Source organism: Mycteria americana, chromosome 13 (genome assembly GCF_035582795.1).
Source record: "Mycteria americana isolate JAX WOST 10 ecotype Jacksonville Zoo and Gardens chromosome 13, USCA_MyAme_1.0, whole genome shotgun sequence".
In the NCBI taxonomy this organism is placed as follows: domain Eukaryota; kingdom Metazoa; phylum Chordata; class Aves; order Ciconiiformes; family Ciconiidae; genus Mycteria; species Mycteria americana.
In genome coordinates, this window is record NC_134377.1 from 13,544,489 (window position 1) to 13,558,957 (window position 14,469).

Genomic DNA, 14,469 nt, shown 5'->3' on the forward strand with positions numbered 1-14,469 from the left:
ATGACTAAAAGAATATACATTCATGAAATAAATTATTTGGTCCCTATATGTTCCGTATGCAGCTTATACCATCTTAATATTAGGTCTTTTACCTGGTTGTAAATCAGCTATTCCAGAAACATAGCATGTGGAGCTTTTAAAACAATGTTACAAAAGGAAACTAGCTTTTCCTGCTATGAGATGTTGCTTACTTTCTTTCTTTAGTTATTCCAATTCCAAATCATACTAAGTAATGCAATAGCTGAAGCATCTCCACTGATTTATCTTGGCAAAGACAGGACAGCTTGCATACTGCTATATTATCTGACAAAACTAACAGGATGCCAGTGTACATTGAGAAATCTAATAGGATTCCACTGTATATTTAGGAAATAAAGGCTGGAGAAAAAATATTTGTAATATAATTTTATTCACCTAGAAACAAAAGGTCAAAAGTCACAGCATGGAAGTTTATTTTATTTTGTAAACTCATTAAAAAGATGTCCACATACAAAAGAAGGACATTTTAACAACATAAATGCAGACAAAGGAAACTATGAAAATTCAACACATAAAAAGTTGATTTTTATTTTCTTTCTGCAGAATTCCTTGCATCTTCCATACCAGTCTGCACACAATCTTAAGTAGAATTGTTAGAATCATTAAAATTCAAGAGGCTGAACATAAAATCATTTGCTCTGCTATAGGAATGTGTTGCTGAAAGATACAAACCCTGTAGCATGTTAGCTAGAAGTAACACACAAGACTGAAGGAACTGGCTGAAAGGCTTCTAAATTGTTATTGCGCATTCGTCTTCTGAGAATTCAATCTCAGTTTTCTTTCTGCAAATATTTAGAATATTCCTTAGGGAAGTAACAGCGTTAGACTGAACAGTGGTTTGTCAGAAGACATATGTTTCCATATTGCCCTAATACATCTAATGCAGATTCAAAAATAAAAACATTTCTGAAGTAAAACCATTTCAGTCCCAACAAGTGTTATTGTGCACCAAAACTTACAGCAGCTATATGACAAGCTACTGTGACATATAATGCAGTCTTCAGTATTGGATACTCTTGACTGCAAGTTTGGACTTAAATCCTTGAGACACTGCCAGTGAAGGGTCAATTAGAAAACTAAATTTCTGTTTAATCTGAGCTAATCTGCAGTTTAATTTGTCCCTGTTTCTTCCCCCAAAATGACTCTCAGGATTGAAAATTGATTCTTGTAACCACTACTTGAGGTTTCTGTAAAATGTTTTCCTTCTGGTGTCCTCCGGTGTAGGCTTGAGACTGTTGACTGTTTCTCTAGATCCACTGTTCTTCACTAAGCCGAGTTTTTCAGTCAGGAACAATCCATGTCACATGTGACTCAATTTCCAAGTGTAAGTGACCCAGCTTTCAAGAGTTAAGTAAACATCTCACGATGAACAAAGAGCAACTTGAATGCCTAGAGTTAATAATACACTTCCAAGATTTGTGTTTGTCCTCCACCAGGACGTAGTGCAAGAAATGAGCCCCGCCAACATAAGGCACTTACCTATGTTACATGAGAGGGGGCAGGGGCAAGAACTCCTGTAACATGCAACTCTAGTAAGAGTCTCACTGGAGAAAACATAAGATCTCGTGACTCAGGGTGCGCTGGCACTTCGTTGTGTGCTGCTGTAATAAAGTCTGCTCTGTAGCAGATATTAGATCCTCCCATTGGCAGCCACTTCATTAATCTTCAATTTTTGATGATCATATTTCACAGAAACAATAAGGAAAAGCAAGAGGGTTGCTCCTTGGATAGCAGCCAGCAAAAAAAAATAATAGTTTAATTGGCAGCCATTAATATTACCTAGAAAGAAGTGGGGAGAAAAAAAATACCATTAATAAACAATATACAAATAACAATGTCAATCCCCTCAAGCTTAAGTAGTGAAGACTCTTCTGCAAAACATGGGCAAAACCAAACCAAATCACGTTTCCATCCAATGGCATAGTTTTGTTTTTAATTATCCAGAGCAAAAGATGCAACTTCTGAGGAAGATGCACACAGTACAAGGATTGCTTTCTTTTGTGCTTCAATGCCTTAAACCAAGTAATGTCCCTGAAGAAGCTGATATGCTGTTACTGCATGATTTCTTACTTACAAAAAATTGCTGGAAGTGCCTCCTACAACTGTAAGAACTTTGTGCAAACAAAGACTACACACATAGAGCAGTGGGCATGCTTCATGAGAGTCAAAACAATTTTAAAAGGCTAATAATCTTCCTTTCTTCCCCCTCCGCCCCCCCCTTTTTTTTTTTAAGTCTGGTTTCTATACTGCAAAATTGCAATGCTTTGCTGACTTCAGATAAAACAGCTAAAAACATCCATGTGTATTTTCATATATGATTTACTTTCTTCGTAACGTAAGTGATAGAGTAATAGAGATCACTTATCAATTTTTGAGGAGACAACTCATTTCAAAAGCAAAGCAAGAAAATATCTCTCTGCTGTGGCCACTAAATGGACCTGAAAAAGAAATTTCCTCAAATAAAGCCCTGGCCTATAAACTGTTCAGAAACAGCTCCCAGTGAAATGCAGCATTCAAGATGGAAGCAAAGCTACACTCATACAGGCTAGTAACTTGAAGCCTTTACCATCTTCGCTAGATATGCTTTTAAGGAGCCTGGAGAATGCAGTGAAGTGATAAGGCTTTAGTCAAGGAAAAAAAAAAAAAGGAAGTCTCTTATGTTTTACAGCTTAATTGAAACAGGTAACAGTATGATTTTTTTGTACTATATATACACCAGAGTTCTCTCCAGCAGCCTTTTCAGCCCTGCTTAATGCTATATGGTCTCTCTGCATCTGGAGGCCTGTACCTCCCTTCTCTGCTAAGTCAAAAATAAAATAAAAGAATCAAAAAATGAATGCTATTAAGGAAAAAGTTTTGCAACTCTGTAGATATAAAGAAAGCAATTACTGAGATTTTTCTCTCAGCCTTCTTTTGGAACAAAGTATAGAATTCATGAAACTATATGTGGTTTCTTTTTGGTTCAATTCACCTTTGACAATCCCTCAAAGTTTTTATAAATTAGTGATTTGCACCACATTAAATAATGTTAAATTAAGAAAGCTCATTGCTAAAACATTATTCCTCTATTAAGAAATGTGCACTAACTATTGCTGGACTTCCAAGAACAATATATTGTGGATCATTTCCAACATGGCACATGAGCCACAGCCAATTGGACCATTACGATTATCAAAAAGGTTAGAGAGAGTAAAAATAGTGAAGTATACGTCGATCCTAACAAGCTGTTCATGCAGCATGCCTATAAATGTTCAGATTAAATTACTTTAATTACTCAAACTTAAGATTCAATTAAATGAACTTATAATAAAATGCAATAAAATTAAACGGAGTCTTTCCTTGACATTTAAAATACAATATACATGTGAATCTCCATTTCAAGAGCAGACGTGTTTAAAGAGTAGTAATTATCCTTTATGAGATGGGATATTAAACCCATGAAATCTCAGTTTTTCCTCAGAGAAATAACAGTCATTTCAATGGCAGCAATCAAGACTGAAGTGCCAGCAGAGAGTGAACTTTCTCAGTAGATTTTGGAGGCAGCCAGTTACCTCAAATGGTATCATGAGTTAGCTTAAATAGCAGAAACTTGGTGCACGTGCTTATAGTCATTATACAGCATCTAATGAAAAATTCAGAAGTCATTCATTCATAAAGACTCCTCCTTACAATTCCTACCCTGGAAGACCTAAGTAAATTTTAGATGTGACTTTGATAACTTTCAATAATGATACAGCAAATGAAAATTAGTTATAAACAGTTACCAATATAAACAGTTAAAACAGTAGCCACTATGGACACTACAAATCCGAAACACCCACTGAGCGCTTCAACCCTGAGCCAGACGTATAGCTGCTGAGAAGGCTCGACTGTATATCGAGTCTTTGGACTAAGAAAGGTAGTAATAGCCAGTTCTGACAGCTGTCCAAAGGACAATCCACTGAGCTGAGCTGCTTATTCAAAACAGATGACCAATGAGTCATGAAAGGTAACATCTTCCAGTTCTAGCCAACTCTGGATATATTTAGCACAACCTAAATATTTTACAAAGAGAATATTAGGCACTGTCTTGTCTTAGGCTGCTTCAGAAAACAAAGGCAAGGGGCTAAAAAGGCACCATCAAATATCACATCTATTAATTTGTATGGAATTATTATCCTCCTATTGAGCCCTTATCAACTGAATTATCTCTATATAGAACTGCAGATACTCTTTAATTTTGAAATTGACTTGGGGGGGAAGTCTCAATGTGATTAAATTTTCATTTGGTGAGGACACTTCCATAAAGTTAAGGCTACTTGTCATCTCTTGCAGTTTTTTGAAGAACAACTTATAAACCAAAGATGACAACTTGGGGCATACGTAATGTTCCAGACAACATTACTTTTTGGTAGCATGCAAATCGAGCTTAAATGGCAAATTCTCTCATACCAAATTTAAAGTAAGTTTAGGCTGTGCTTTTAAGCCATGTATACACAGTAGGTCTAGCATACGTTTTAAGAACTTCTCACACTCCTTCTGTTGGAACTAATTAGCCCATTGATGATGGTATGATTTTCTGAAATTCCCAAGGTGCCACCTACTGGTGCCAATAATTATTTTTAACTTCAACTGGCAATACAAAGCAGACGATACATTGGACTTTTTTTAAGAGTATAAATAGCTAGCAGACAGAAATGCAAAATTAACTCATGGTAATTTCAATGAAGTCTCTTGAAACTAGGAAGCTGAATAATCACTAAGAGAGAGATGGGTACATTTTACTCCCCATAACCTCAGAAAGTAATTTCAGTACTTTATACCGAATATATTATTCTTACACACACAATTTAAATATTTTTTACTAAAATACAAAAATTTATAAGTAATTTCTAGTGATGAAATGCAGTAACAGCTGAGCAGGTAATTGAGAGGCCTTACAGAGGCAAAATACTACATGTGTGTTTCCCGTGCTTTCATGAGGGCAATGTATCATTTTGCATAGTCACATTACTTCATACTTATATGCAAGATGAAACTTTAACAAAACAATAGACAAATTTATAGTTTAAAAATAATAACTGTGCTAAGACTCAACAATTCCACATGCTTGATGCTTAACTGCTTCTGAAGGAAGCCTTCTACTTTATAGAGTATGAAGACACTGAAAATAACTTACCAAAATCTGTGTGATTACTCATCCAGCCAATTTCTTTAATAGACACCAGTGCCAACAATCCAGAGCCAACAAATGATCCAATCCCCGAAAAGAAAAAAAACAGCCCCATAATAGCACTCTGCATAGATTTGGGAGCAGCTGAATATGCAAATTCTAGACCTGTATTAAAAGATTAAAAAAATGCTATTGGAAGATCTAAGAAACAATAGTAGTTCATTCTAGTTTAGTGTTATAGAAGTTACAGATGTCTACTACTTCTGGTATGTTAAAGATCGGATAGCCTTGGATTTCAGGAAACAGGGAATTGAGGTAGTGAATCCCTATCAGTTCCCAGTTCCCTCTAATTGCTTTATGAACCCTGTTAAAGGTCATCAATATATCAACCCATTAAATGGACAACATTTGAGACATGCACTTTGATCTTATTAATATTACATGTGTAAAATCAAGAAATCTTCTGAGGCAGCATATTCATTTTTCTGTCTAAAATTATCCTCAAAGAAATGTATTAAACTATCTCTAACCTGGCAAGTTCCATGTTCCCCATTTCACTTGTTTCTGCATTGCCTATCTGTTGTGCAGTTATGTACAAAGCACACAGCGTTCCCTGCTGAGAACAAAGTACTTGGGAACTGAAGGTCAATCCTGCATTGACTGTGAATATTTACTTCTCACATACTCAGTGTCTGTATCTCTGAATGTCCAGACAGAGAAATTAATTGTAGCTGGAAAGGTGGTAATTAGTTTTAATTTAATTTTGATCTAGAATTCTCCGAGCTCCTTGGAGCTGGCCTCTTCTTTTTAAGGCTTGTAGAACTGGAACTTCAACTTTAAACTATCCTTACTCAAATTTCAACCAGAAAAACCAAGAAAAACATACCAGTGACATCAATTTGAAAATCTGTGCTACTGAATTTTAATATCAACAGAACACACTGGGTTAGGCTCTGCCTTGCAAAGGCTAATGCCCACGATTAACTCTCAGTTTTAGAATAATGCTCCTGTCAAAAATCAAATGGGATTATTCACAAGAGACAGTGAAATACATTCTTTGCAGAGCTTTTTCTCTGACAGGTGAAATGCTTGTTTCAAAACAGTCTGCTTCATACTGAAAATTAATGCTACCTCATCTAACATTTTTCTTGGCAAAGACAGCATTATAGACCTGAAAATGGCACAAATAGTATGTCTTGCATAATAAAGGTATGCTTTATTTTCACCATTGATGGAATTTGACTTTTGCTACTCCAGATAGAGTTTAATAGAAATAGACTGGCATTTCTTTTCAAGAAAAGGCTTAACACTTCAAGCCAGATAGGTCAATTTGCCTGTTGTGAGGGAGGAACTTAGTTCTTGTAAATGAAATGGAACTGTATGTTCTCACTGATCTAACAGCATTCTGCACTGCTACCTGAGAAATCTCTGATAACCAACACACTGCTGCTCTTTTCCTTTGCAAAACATGTTAGAATGGGCCAACAGCAACCTGTCTGTGATTCCAGAAGGGAACTGAAACGTTCTTCATGCCACTCAGCTGTGAGGGTTCCTGTAAATTCAAACCGTAACAACAGAATTGCTACAGAGATGGAGAGACATCTGCAAATGGGGAAGGGGGGTGGGGGCGAAACTGTATTTATTTTGAGAATTAAAAACTCAAATTTTTTTTCTAGGCTTTGCCACTAATATAACAATTCAGATTTTTCAAGGAGTATTTATCTGGCCAATCTCACTTAAAGAAAAAAAAAGTGGACTACTCGCAGGATACAGTAGCTTGGTTTTCAACCTCTTATTAAGTTATCATAGCTGCCACAAGTCTCCAGAGTATCAGTCACATTTTGGTCACCAGGCTGTTGTACATTCTGTACAAGTTAAGCTCAAGTATATCACATGAAAGGATCTGGCCCATTTCTTCTCTTGTTCATTTTACAGATATACTGGACTGCTAGAAGATGATCTTAAGACTCAAAACAAGAACCAAAAGGGGTGTAACACTATGCACTTTTTGCAACAAAATAAGGCACGTTTCTAAACCTGAATAATGTTTCCAGCAACCCTAATATTTAATCTGGCATAAAGAATATAAAATCTTTTCTTTGCCTTCAGAGATATTTTTGCCTGCTGGCAGCCATTGATAACAATTTCATGCTACCTCAAACAAGCAGTTTTGAAATTAAACTCTTTAGTTGGTGTTGTCATGTGAGATTACGATTCCCAGTTAAATAAGGGTGCTTTAAGAGGATTGACAGAATAATACAAAAGATTAATGCAATGTGTGTCATCTTTTTAAAGGTAACTCAAGTGTAACTAATGTGGCTTAATCAGAATATGCTTAGTTTTACAGTAAACAAAAAACCAAACTTATGTTTCTGCTCTTAGGATATTTAGTCCTTTTTTGTTCACAATAAACATTTCCAGATCACTATAGTTTTGTAACCATTAACACTTTGCTTATTTTAAAGCTGAATTTCATAGCACAATAGACACCTTTATCAACTTTTAATAGAGTATACTTTACCAATTTGATAATAAGTCTTGAGAGGCCTTCTTAAAGATACCAAGAATTCAGTTTAGATAACAATCAGAAGGCAGGGAAAAAAGCTTTGTAAAACAAATCAAATGAAAGTGTAATACACAAAGCAATTAAGATCTGCAGAGAATCTCTGCTTCAAAGAAAGAGAAGCATTTGCATTTTTCCTAACATTGACCAACGGTTTTTGAAGTTATAAAGCTGTCAGTACAGACCCAGCAAGGGCAGAACAGCAGGGTATTCACATAAGAATAGTGTAAGCCTTAAAGACTTTACTTCTCATGAAGAAGTCCACTAAAGCAGTTGAAAAAACCAACCCTCAGTTTGGAGTTCAGCAAACAGAGAATGCATCAAGTCCTTGACCTTTCCACAAGCTGCAGACAGGTTTCTTATTTTTCCCTTGCGAGCACCTATAAACTAGTAACAGTGACTGACAGAGAAACAAGAATGTGTAAGAGGGAAGAAATTTATTTATTTTTCATGAACACTTGCATTTGTTAAGTCATCTGTTTATCCGAGTTCAGATTTAACTGGCACAATCCCTAAAGTTGTAACTAAAGGTATTCATTTTACTCTTTTGATAAAAATGCTAAATACAGCCTTAGTTTTAGTAGTTCAATTAAGCAAAACTTCCGTCTTCAGATTTTTGTGTGTTAGCAAGACTTCCATCTTCAGATTTGTGACAGCTACTGTTCACACATAATGGAACGTACTGTAATATAGGACAGCAATGACTATGCAGATACGTCCTCTAGCAAAGGATACATATTGATTGCACTGCTAAAGCATACTTTCCATTTACGAATCTGAAGTGTTTAGCATCTTGGGTCTTAGTGTGCTTTAAAGATAATGAACTCTCCCCACATCTTACTAGCTGTTTATTGAAGCAAATTAATTCAAGGGCTTGCCTATACATCACTGGGAAGGGGAGGGGTGGAAACTACATGAGGAACCAGGAATGGGACCCTCATCAGATATCAGACAATGACCTCAGACCTTCAGCCATTTGACACTTACAGATGTATCTACAATACTGACTGCTGCAGTACAAAAAGTGAAGAACTAGGATTTCAGCAGGTGCAATCCAGTAGGACCTTATGTCCAAATCTTGTGTTTACTGTACCAAGAGTTTGTGCTAGGTGCTGGTTTCCAGGTACATGCTGTGCATGCATAGAACTAACCGTTTGTTGGAGGACCCTGCATTCACATTGCAAATGGGACACTCCCAACAACAACCTGGTGTGAGACATCAACCTACCATCCACCAGGAAGGAAACAGTACACTAGTGGTGCTTTTGAATGCATACCGCAAAACTACAAATACACACGAGACAAAACCATATCTAAAAAGAATTCCTCCAACATACTAAATAACTAAGGTAGAGTTTAACACGTGATGGATATGTCTAATTCTTCCAGTCACATGAAATCCCAGGCCAGACAGCTGGAAGAAAAGCTTAGAGCAAATGAGCAGATAGAAAAAAAACCCCAAACCCCACATTTTCTTCTACTTGCCAAGCAATCCAACCACCTTGTTTTATTTCCTAACAACTGTGAGGACAGTAGAACACATGTAACCAGAAACCTGATGGAGTAGAAGTTCTCTGTTCCACTAAGAGGGGAACACATGGGCCATGTGACAGTTGGGGCTACCGCCAGCAAGATCTTACAGAATTAGAGAATCTCATTTTAACCCGCTGTGCTTGCCCAGCGTGAGGAATGAAAGCAACCTCCTACAGGGGAAATGAAACCAGGAAATTCTGTCATAAGGAATCGAAGAAAAAGAGCTATCCGTAATGCCCGTTTGAATGGATGATCTTCAAAGTTCAATATTCTGAAACAGTATTTCAACACATTAATAAGTAACTATAGCTAAGCAAATGCTAAATGATTTTTAAATCAAGTCACTGGAGGAGTTCCAATATATTACATCAGGTAGCTCTGCAGTTCTATTTAAGCAGTATCAGAATAGCTACTTCGGCGATCATGAAAGGTTTCTGTTACTAGTAGCTAAGCATTGCTCCCAAGCACTGGATATGTAAACACTGTGCTAAGAGACTCGCAATACCATTTCACTTGTTTAATCATAGTAAACCAGTGTTAGGCATACCACAGTGACAATAGATAAATTGCCTGTGCTTTCTTCCTGCTAATGAGCCCTGCACGTATATGAAACAGACCAGAAAATAAGATTTTATAGTCCTATTCACCCTCTCCTTCCACTTCACTTTCAGCTTAAAAATCAATATGATCACACAGCTGTCCACTACATCAGACAGAACAGTATTAAGAAATGTAAGATCTCTTGCATTTGTTCAAGAAAGGCAAGCTTTGAACAGTGTTTCAGTTTGCCTAGTATCACACTGAAGTGTGACTAAACCAACTACAAATAAAGCAGATAAAACTGTATAAAAAATAGCTACATCATTATTAACATTCACAAAAAAACTAGTTTAGATTGTGTCACATAACTTTTCTTATTTCAGAGATGTAAAAGCTCAAGTAACATGAATTTAAACTGGTGATAAATCTTTCTAAACATGGTTTATTTCTTCCTTTTTCCCTCAGAAAGGTGTTTCCACTTATTAATTGACTTTCTAAACCATGAGCTCAGTTTTTAAGCCAAAAAAATTACAAAGCACAAATTTTATTTGCAACACAGAGCAAGATTCAGAGGAAACAATACTGCATTAAAACTATTCTTTAAAATACAGTATTGAAAGAGTGTATTGTTTTCCATTAGGGCTTGCAAATATCCAACGCTAAATGGATGACACGCAAATGTTGGTCTGCTTGAAATTCAGTCTTGAAAACATATTCTTATCTAGCTAATTTTCACATGTGAAAGACAATTGTGTGCTTTGCCACTTATATTAAGTTATATTGTATAATACTGTATTTGGGAACATTAGAGCTTATTTATAATGATTTGAGAAGTAAATATTTCTTTTCTAAGAATCCACCATTTATGATAGATGTGAAAGCAGATTTAAAACACACAGAGACTCTTACCTGCTATACTTGCAAATATTTCACTGAATCCAATCAGCACATATTGAGGAATCTGCCACCATATTGGCAAATCTGCAGCATGGTATGTAACATTTCCAATTGTCTGATTAATTGTTTTAACCTTTACAATTTTCAGTCTGTTGCTTTCCAGAATTCCTACATGGAGGGGGGGGAAAAAAAGGTTGACCTAAGATGCAAACACTGTTTCTTCATATTAAGAATTAAATTAGGATTCAGTCCTGCACTGCAATTACAAATTATAAGACAGGAATATGTATTTCCATATTTCTTAACATAAAGCATTTCAGACTACTTTTGCTATTGTTATTTCAAGACATACAGTTCTTCCGCCATAGAATTAGTGATTATATTCTTATTCAGTAGCAATAATTATACAAATACTTAACCCTTTTCCAGATGAGCTGGAAATTAGCTGAGAGCTTTCTCATACAAACTCTTGGTTTTTTTTAAAGACAGTCTCGTTTTCACAAACTACTACTTTGCAGTGTTGAACCACTGCATCTGCCACCATAGTATTAATAAATTAGAAACCATTTTGCTTATTGAAATGGCTACACTAGTCCTGTAGAACTATGAAAACCCTCTATGAACATGATCATGACATTTATATGACACTTACCATCCCAAGAGATCCAAAACCTCATTAGAGCTTGATTTACAAGCAATACACTGCACAGAAAGCACTTCATGTAGAATGAAAAATGGACGTGATAGTGTAAAATATAACAATTTTTAGCTTGCTCAACACAACAGTTTAGAGTAGAAAGTGAATATCAAATAATGCAGTAGGGTTTTTGTTGAAGTTGCCCAGATTAAAGGATTTGCCTCGCTGTTACATAAAATGCACAGGAAAGCTCATAGTTAATAAAACTCCCTGCTTCACCCAGAAAGGACCTCTATAAAAGAACTCTCAATATCCTTGGAAATAAGGTGGATTTATTCATCACCAATTCAGAGGAGCAAGGCTGAGTCAATGACACTACCTCCTATAATACATGTTACACCCACATGGCCTCCCATTTAGTGCCTGTCAGTTTCGGTCTCTTCCTACTTATTGAGCCAAGATCCGACCTAATCTCGGGGCACAAAATATCACTCCTGTTACAAAAAGAATTGTACAAGGCTTAGAAGACAGACGCTTCATGGATATCATACCATGTACAAGTGATTACATCTGCTTCCTCACTTCTAGCTTTTTCCTTCCTAGAGGCAGCCAAAGGATGACACGGACATTTAATATGATGTTGACTGAAGTTATTGACAGCACTTTTCATACAAACAAGCACAAGCAATTTCTAATGCACAATATAGTATCTGTTCTCCTGTTTCTTCCCAAATCTGTGACATACAAACCTCGAGGATCACCATCTCTCAGCTAAGTAACAGTGTTCCAAGGGAAAAGACCGATGTTTGCCAAAACCACCTCATACCATGACATGCAATTTCTTATTAGTTCTGGTCATGGCAAGAGACCCAAGCTGGTAAGAAAGCATGAGGAAAGCTCCCTGTAGTCCCTATATATAGTCTGTAGGTGAAGCCATAACTAAACAAGAAGTTATAGAAATCACATGCTTAAGAACAACATTGTATTTCATCATTGTAGGGAGTTAAGAGCCAGAGGTCTGAAAACCAGACTGAAGGAGCACACATTAACAAGTGACTTACAAAGTACTTTGAAAAGGATGGAAAGCTGCATTTGTATAACCCATGTTTATTCATTCATAGCAGTTCAGAATCTCTTCAAGTACAAAATCTCACAACAGCTCTACAGTCTAATCTTCCGAGACGCAAGAGTTGTAGAGGGAAAACAGGTTAGAATTACTCAGGTTTGTTTAAATACTACCTTAAGGCCCCAAAATGTTTCTTAAAACGAGTGTTTTCCTTAATAACATCTCTTTTTGAAGTAAAGACTGTTCTGAACTTAGTACCTCTTAGTGTCAGGCCACCATGTTTTCTCTACCTTCCTCACTTCTTTTTAGGTGACCACTGACCCACCTTATTTTTAAGTTTCTTTAGCTCTTCAGCCACCTCGCTGCCCTCTGAACTATGAAGAGGTGATACAATTAAAATAAAGCTGGATTTCTTGATGTTTTTGTTTTAATATAGCTCACAAACATTTTAGAGTGAAACAAAATGTAAACAAAGCAGTACAGTCAGCTAAGAACTCAGGCATGATTTCATTCATACACATTCAACTCAATTATTGCACCTCAAAACATCTAGTAATCCTTAATGTGTTAGATACTCTTCACAACATAAGCAGATTTAGGAGGCATTTAGCCACAGAGGAGCATAACTACCATATACCAAACTCTGCCATAAATTTATCTTCAAAGCTGAGTACTTCAGAATCTAGAATCTATTGATTCTTTCTTAGACTTTGATAGACAAGCTTCGAGTTTAATCTTACAGTTTTAGTAGTTAAAACAATCTTAAGTTCTTGCTATAATTGTTTAAACTCTATAAATGAAGTAGATTTTCCAGTTGAATAACCTTAAATACTGCTGCTCAGAATTTAAGATAAAATGCATGAAGCACAGCAGATGTTCATTAAATCTAATCAGTTGTATTCTCACACAATTTATAAGATATTTAAAATAATCTAAACAATCTAATAGGCAGCCTAAGTAGTGTCCAGAACTAATGCCAGTTAGATAAGTAAGTTAAAATGGACATACAGCACAAACAAATCATTAAGATACTTCCAAGATTGCAAGTTAATATCTTAACATCTTCATACATTTAAGATTTTAATCAGTATCTCTCTCTAAGGCAGAAATAGTCGGAACTAATGTTTTATTTTAAGAATATTAAAATACGGCTTCTATAAATACCATTTAATGAGAAAATAAAAATTTTATGAAACACATAAACCAACAGAAGCTTTCCCCCCTGCTAGAAATAAACAGTTTCCTATGCCCCAAGTTTGCCGCAACTGAAGCTCTTAAATTCATGTTATGATGAAGGCACGTTAAGTTACTCCAAAAGGATAAACTTTCCAACCAGACTGCAGATAAACCACCTGAAGAATTCACCTTCTCAGCTTCTACTGTGGAGGAGTTAGAGGGGGATCAAACCGACAAAAGCATGTGTTATATTTGCAGATGAATCGAGAATAAGAAGGCATTTGAATTTTTTTAAGAATTCTGCTATATGAAACCATTCCCCAACTCAGCTATCATAGCTCGATATGCTTTCTTCCCCCAGTACTAATAAAGACAGATACTGCCGTCTTTGAATTCACTTATATGTGAGCCAGCAGGTTCTGTTTAAAGAGCTGACATTTAACTGTTTTACATCATCTTCTTTTGCTGGTAACAGTGTCCTAAGTAACAGGAAATAAGAGAAACATCCCTATTTTAAGTTTAAATGACTTTGCTTTAAGAACTTTACTTGCTCACATACAAAGTGACCTTGGCCTAATAAGGTAATTATCTCTCTCATTGAGAGAAATCTTAATAGCCATATAAAGTGTCCCTCTCTCTAAAATATAGGAGATTACAAGTGCTGAAATTAATTTATTTAATGCTATAATGCTTTATCAATATGTTCATTACAGCGATACTAGGTGAAGGCTATAGGTTCTATGAAGCATTGCTCAGAGATGTTCAGTTCCACATCAGCAGTGCTTAACAACTTTAAATCATCTCAAAAGCAGCTGATTTATGGTTCGAACAGAGTTGCCATCTTTTTCCTTTCATGCTATGGCTAA

General features: G+C 36.0%; 1 protein-coding gene across 2 annotated transcripts in view; it reads right to left on the reverse strand.

The window, feature by feature from the left end:
• Nucleotides 1-411: 411 nt before the first annotated feature.
• The window catches only part of SLC15A4 (solute carrier family 15 member 4), a 31,524-nt gene continuing 17,466 nt past the window's right edge, over nucleotides 412-14,469 (reverse strand). The window contains exons 6-8 of one of the 2 annotated variants that reach the window (XM_075516577.1): nucleotides 10,737-10,892; nucleotides 5,198-5,356; nucleotides 412-1,818 (exon numbers count right to left, since the gene is read on the reverse strand). In XM_075516577.1, coding sequence (XP_075372692.1) covers nucleotides 1,670-1,818; nucleotides 5,198-5,356; nucleotides 10,737-10,892 — 464 coding nt within the window. In that variant the 3' untranslated portion in view covers nucleotides 412-1,669. The remainder of the gene's footprint in view (nucleotides 1,819-5,197; nucleotides 5,357-10,736; nucleotides 10,893-14,469) is intronic. The other variant, XM_075516578.1, reaches the window with a different exon arrangement.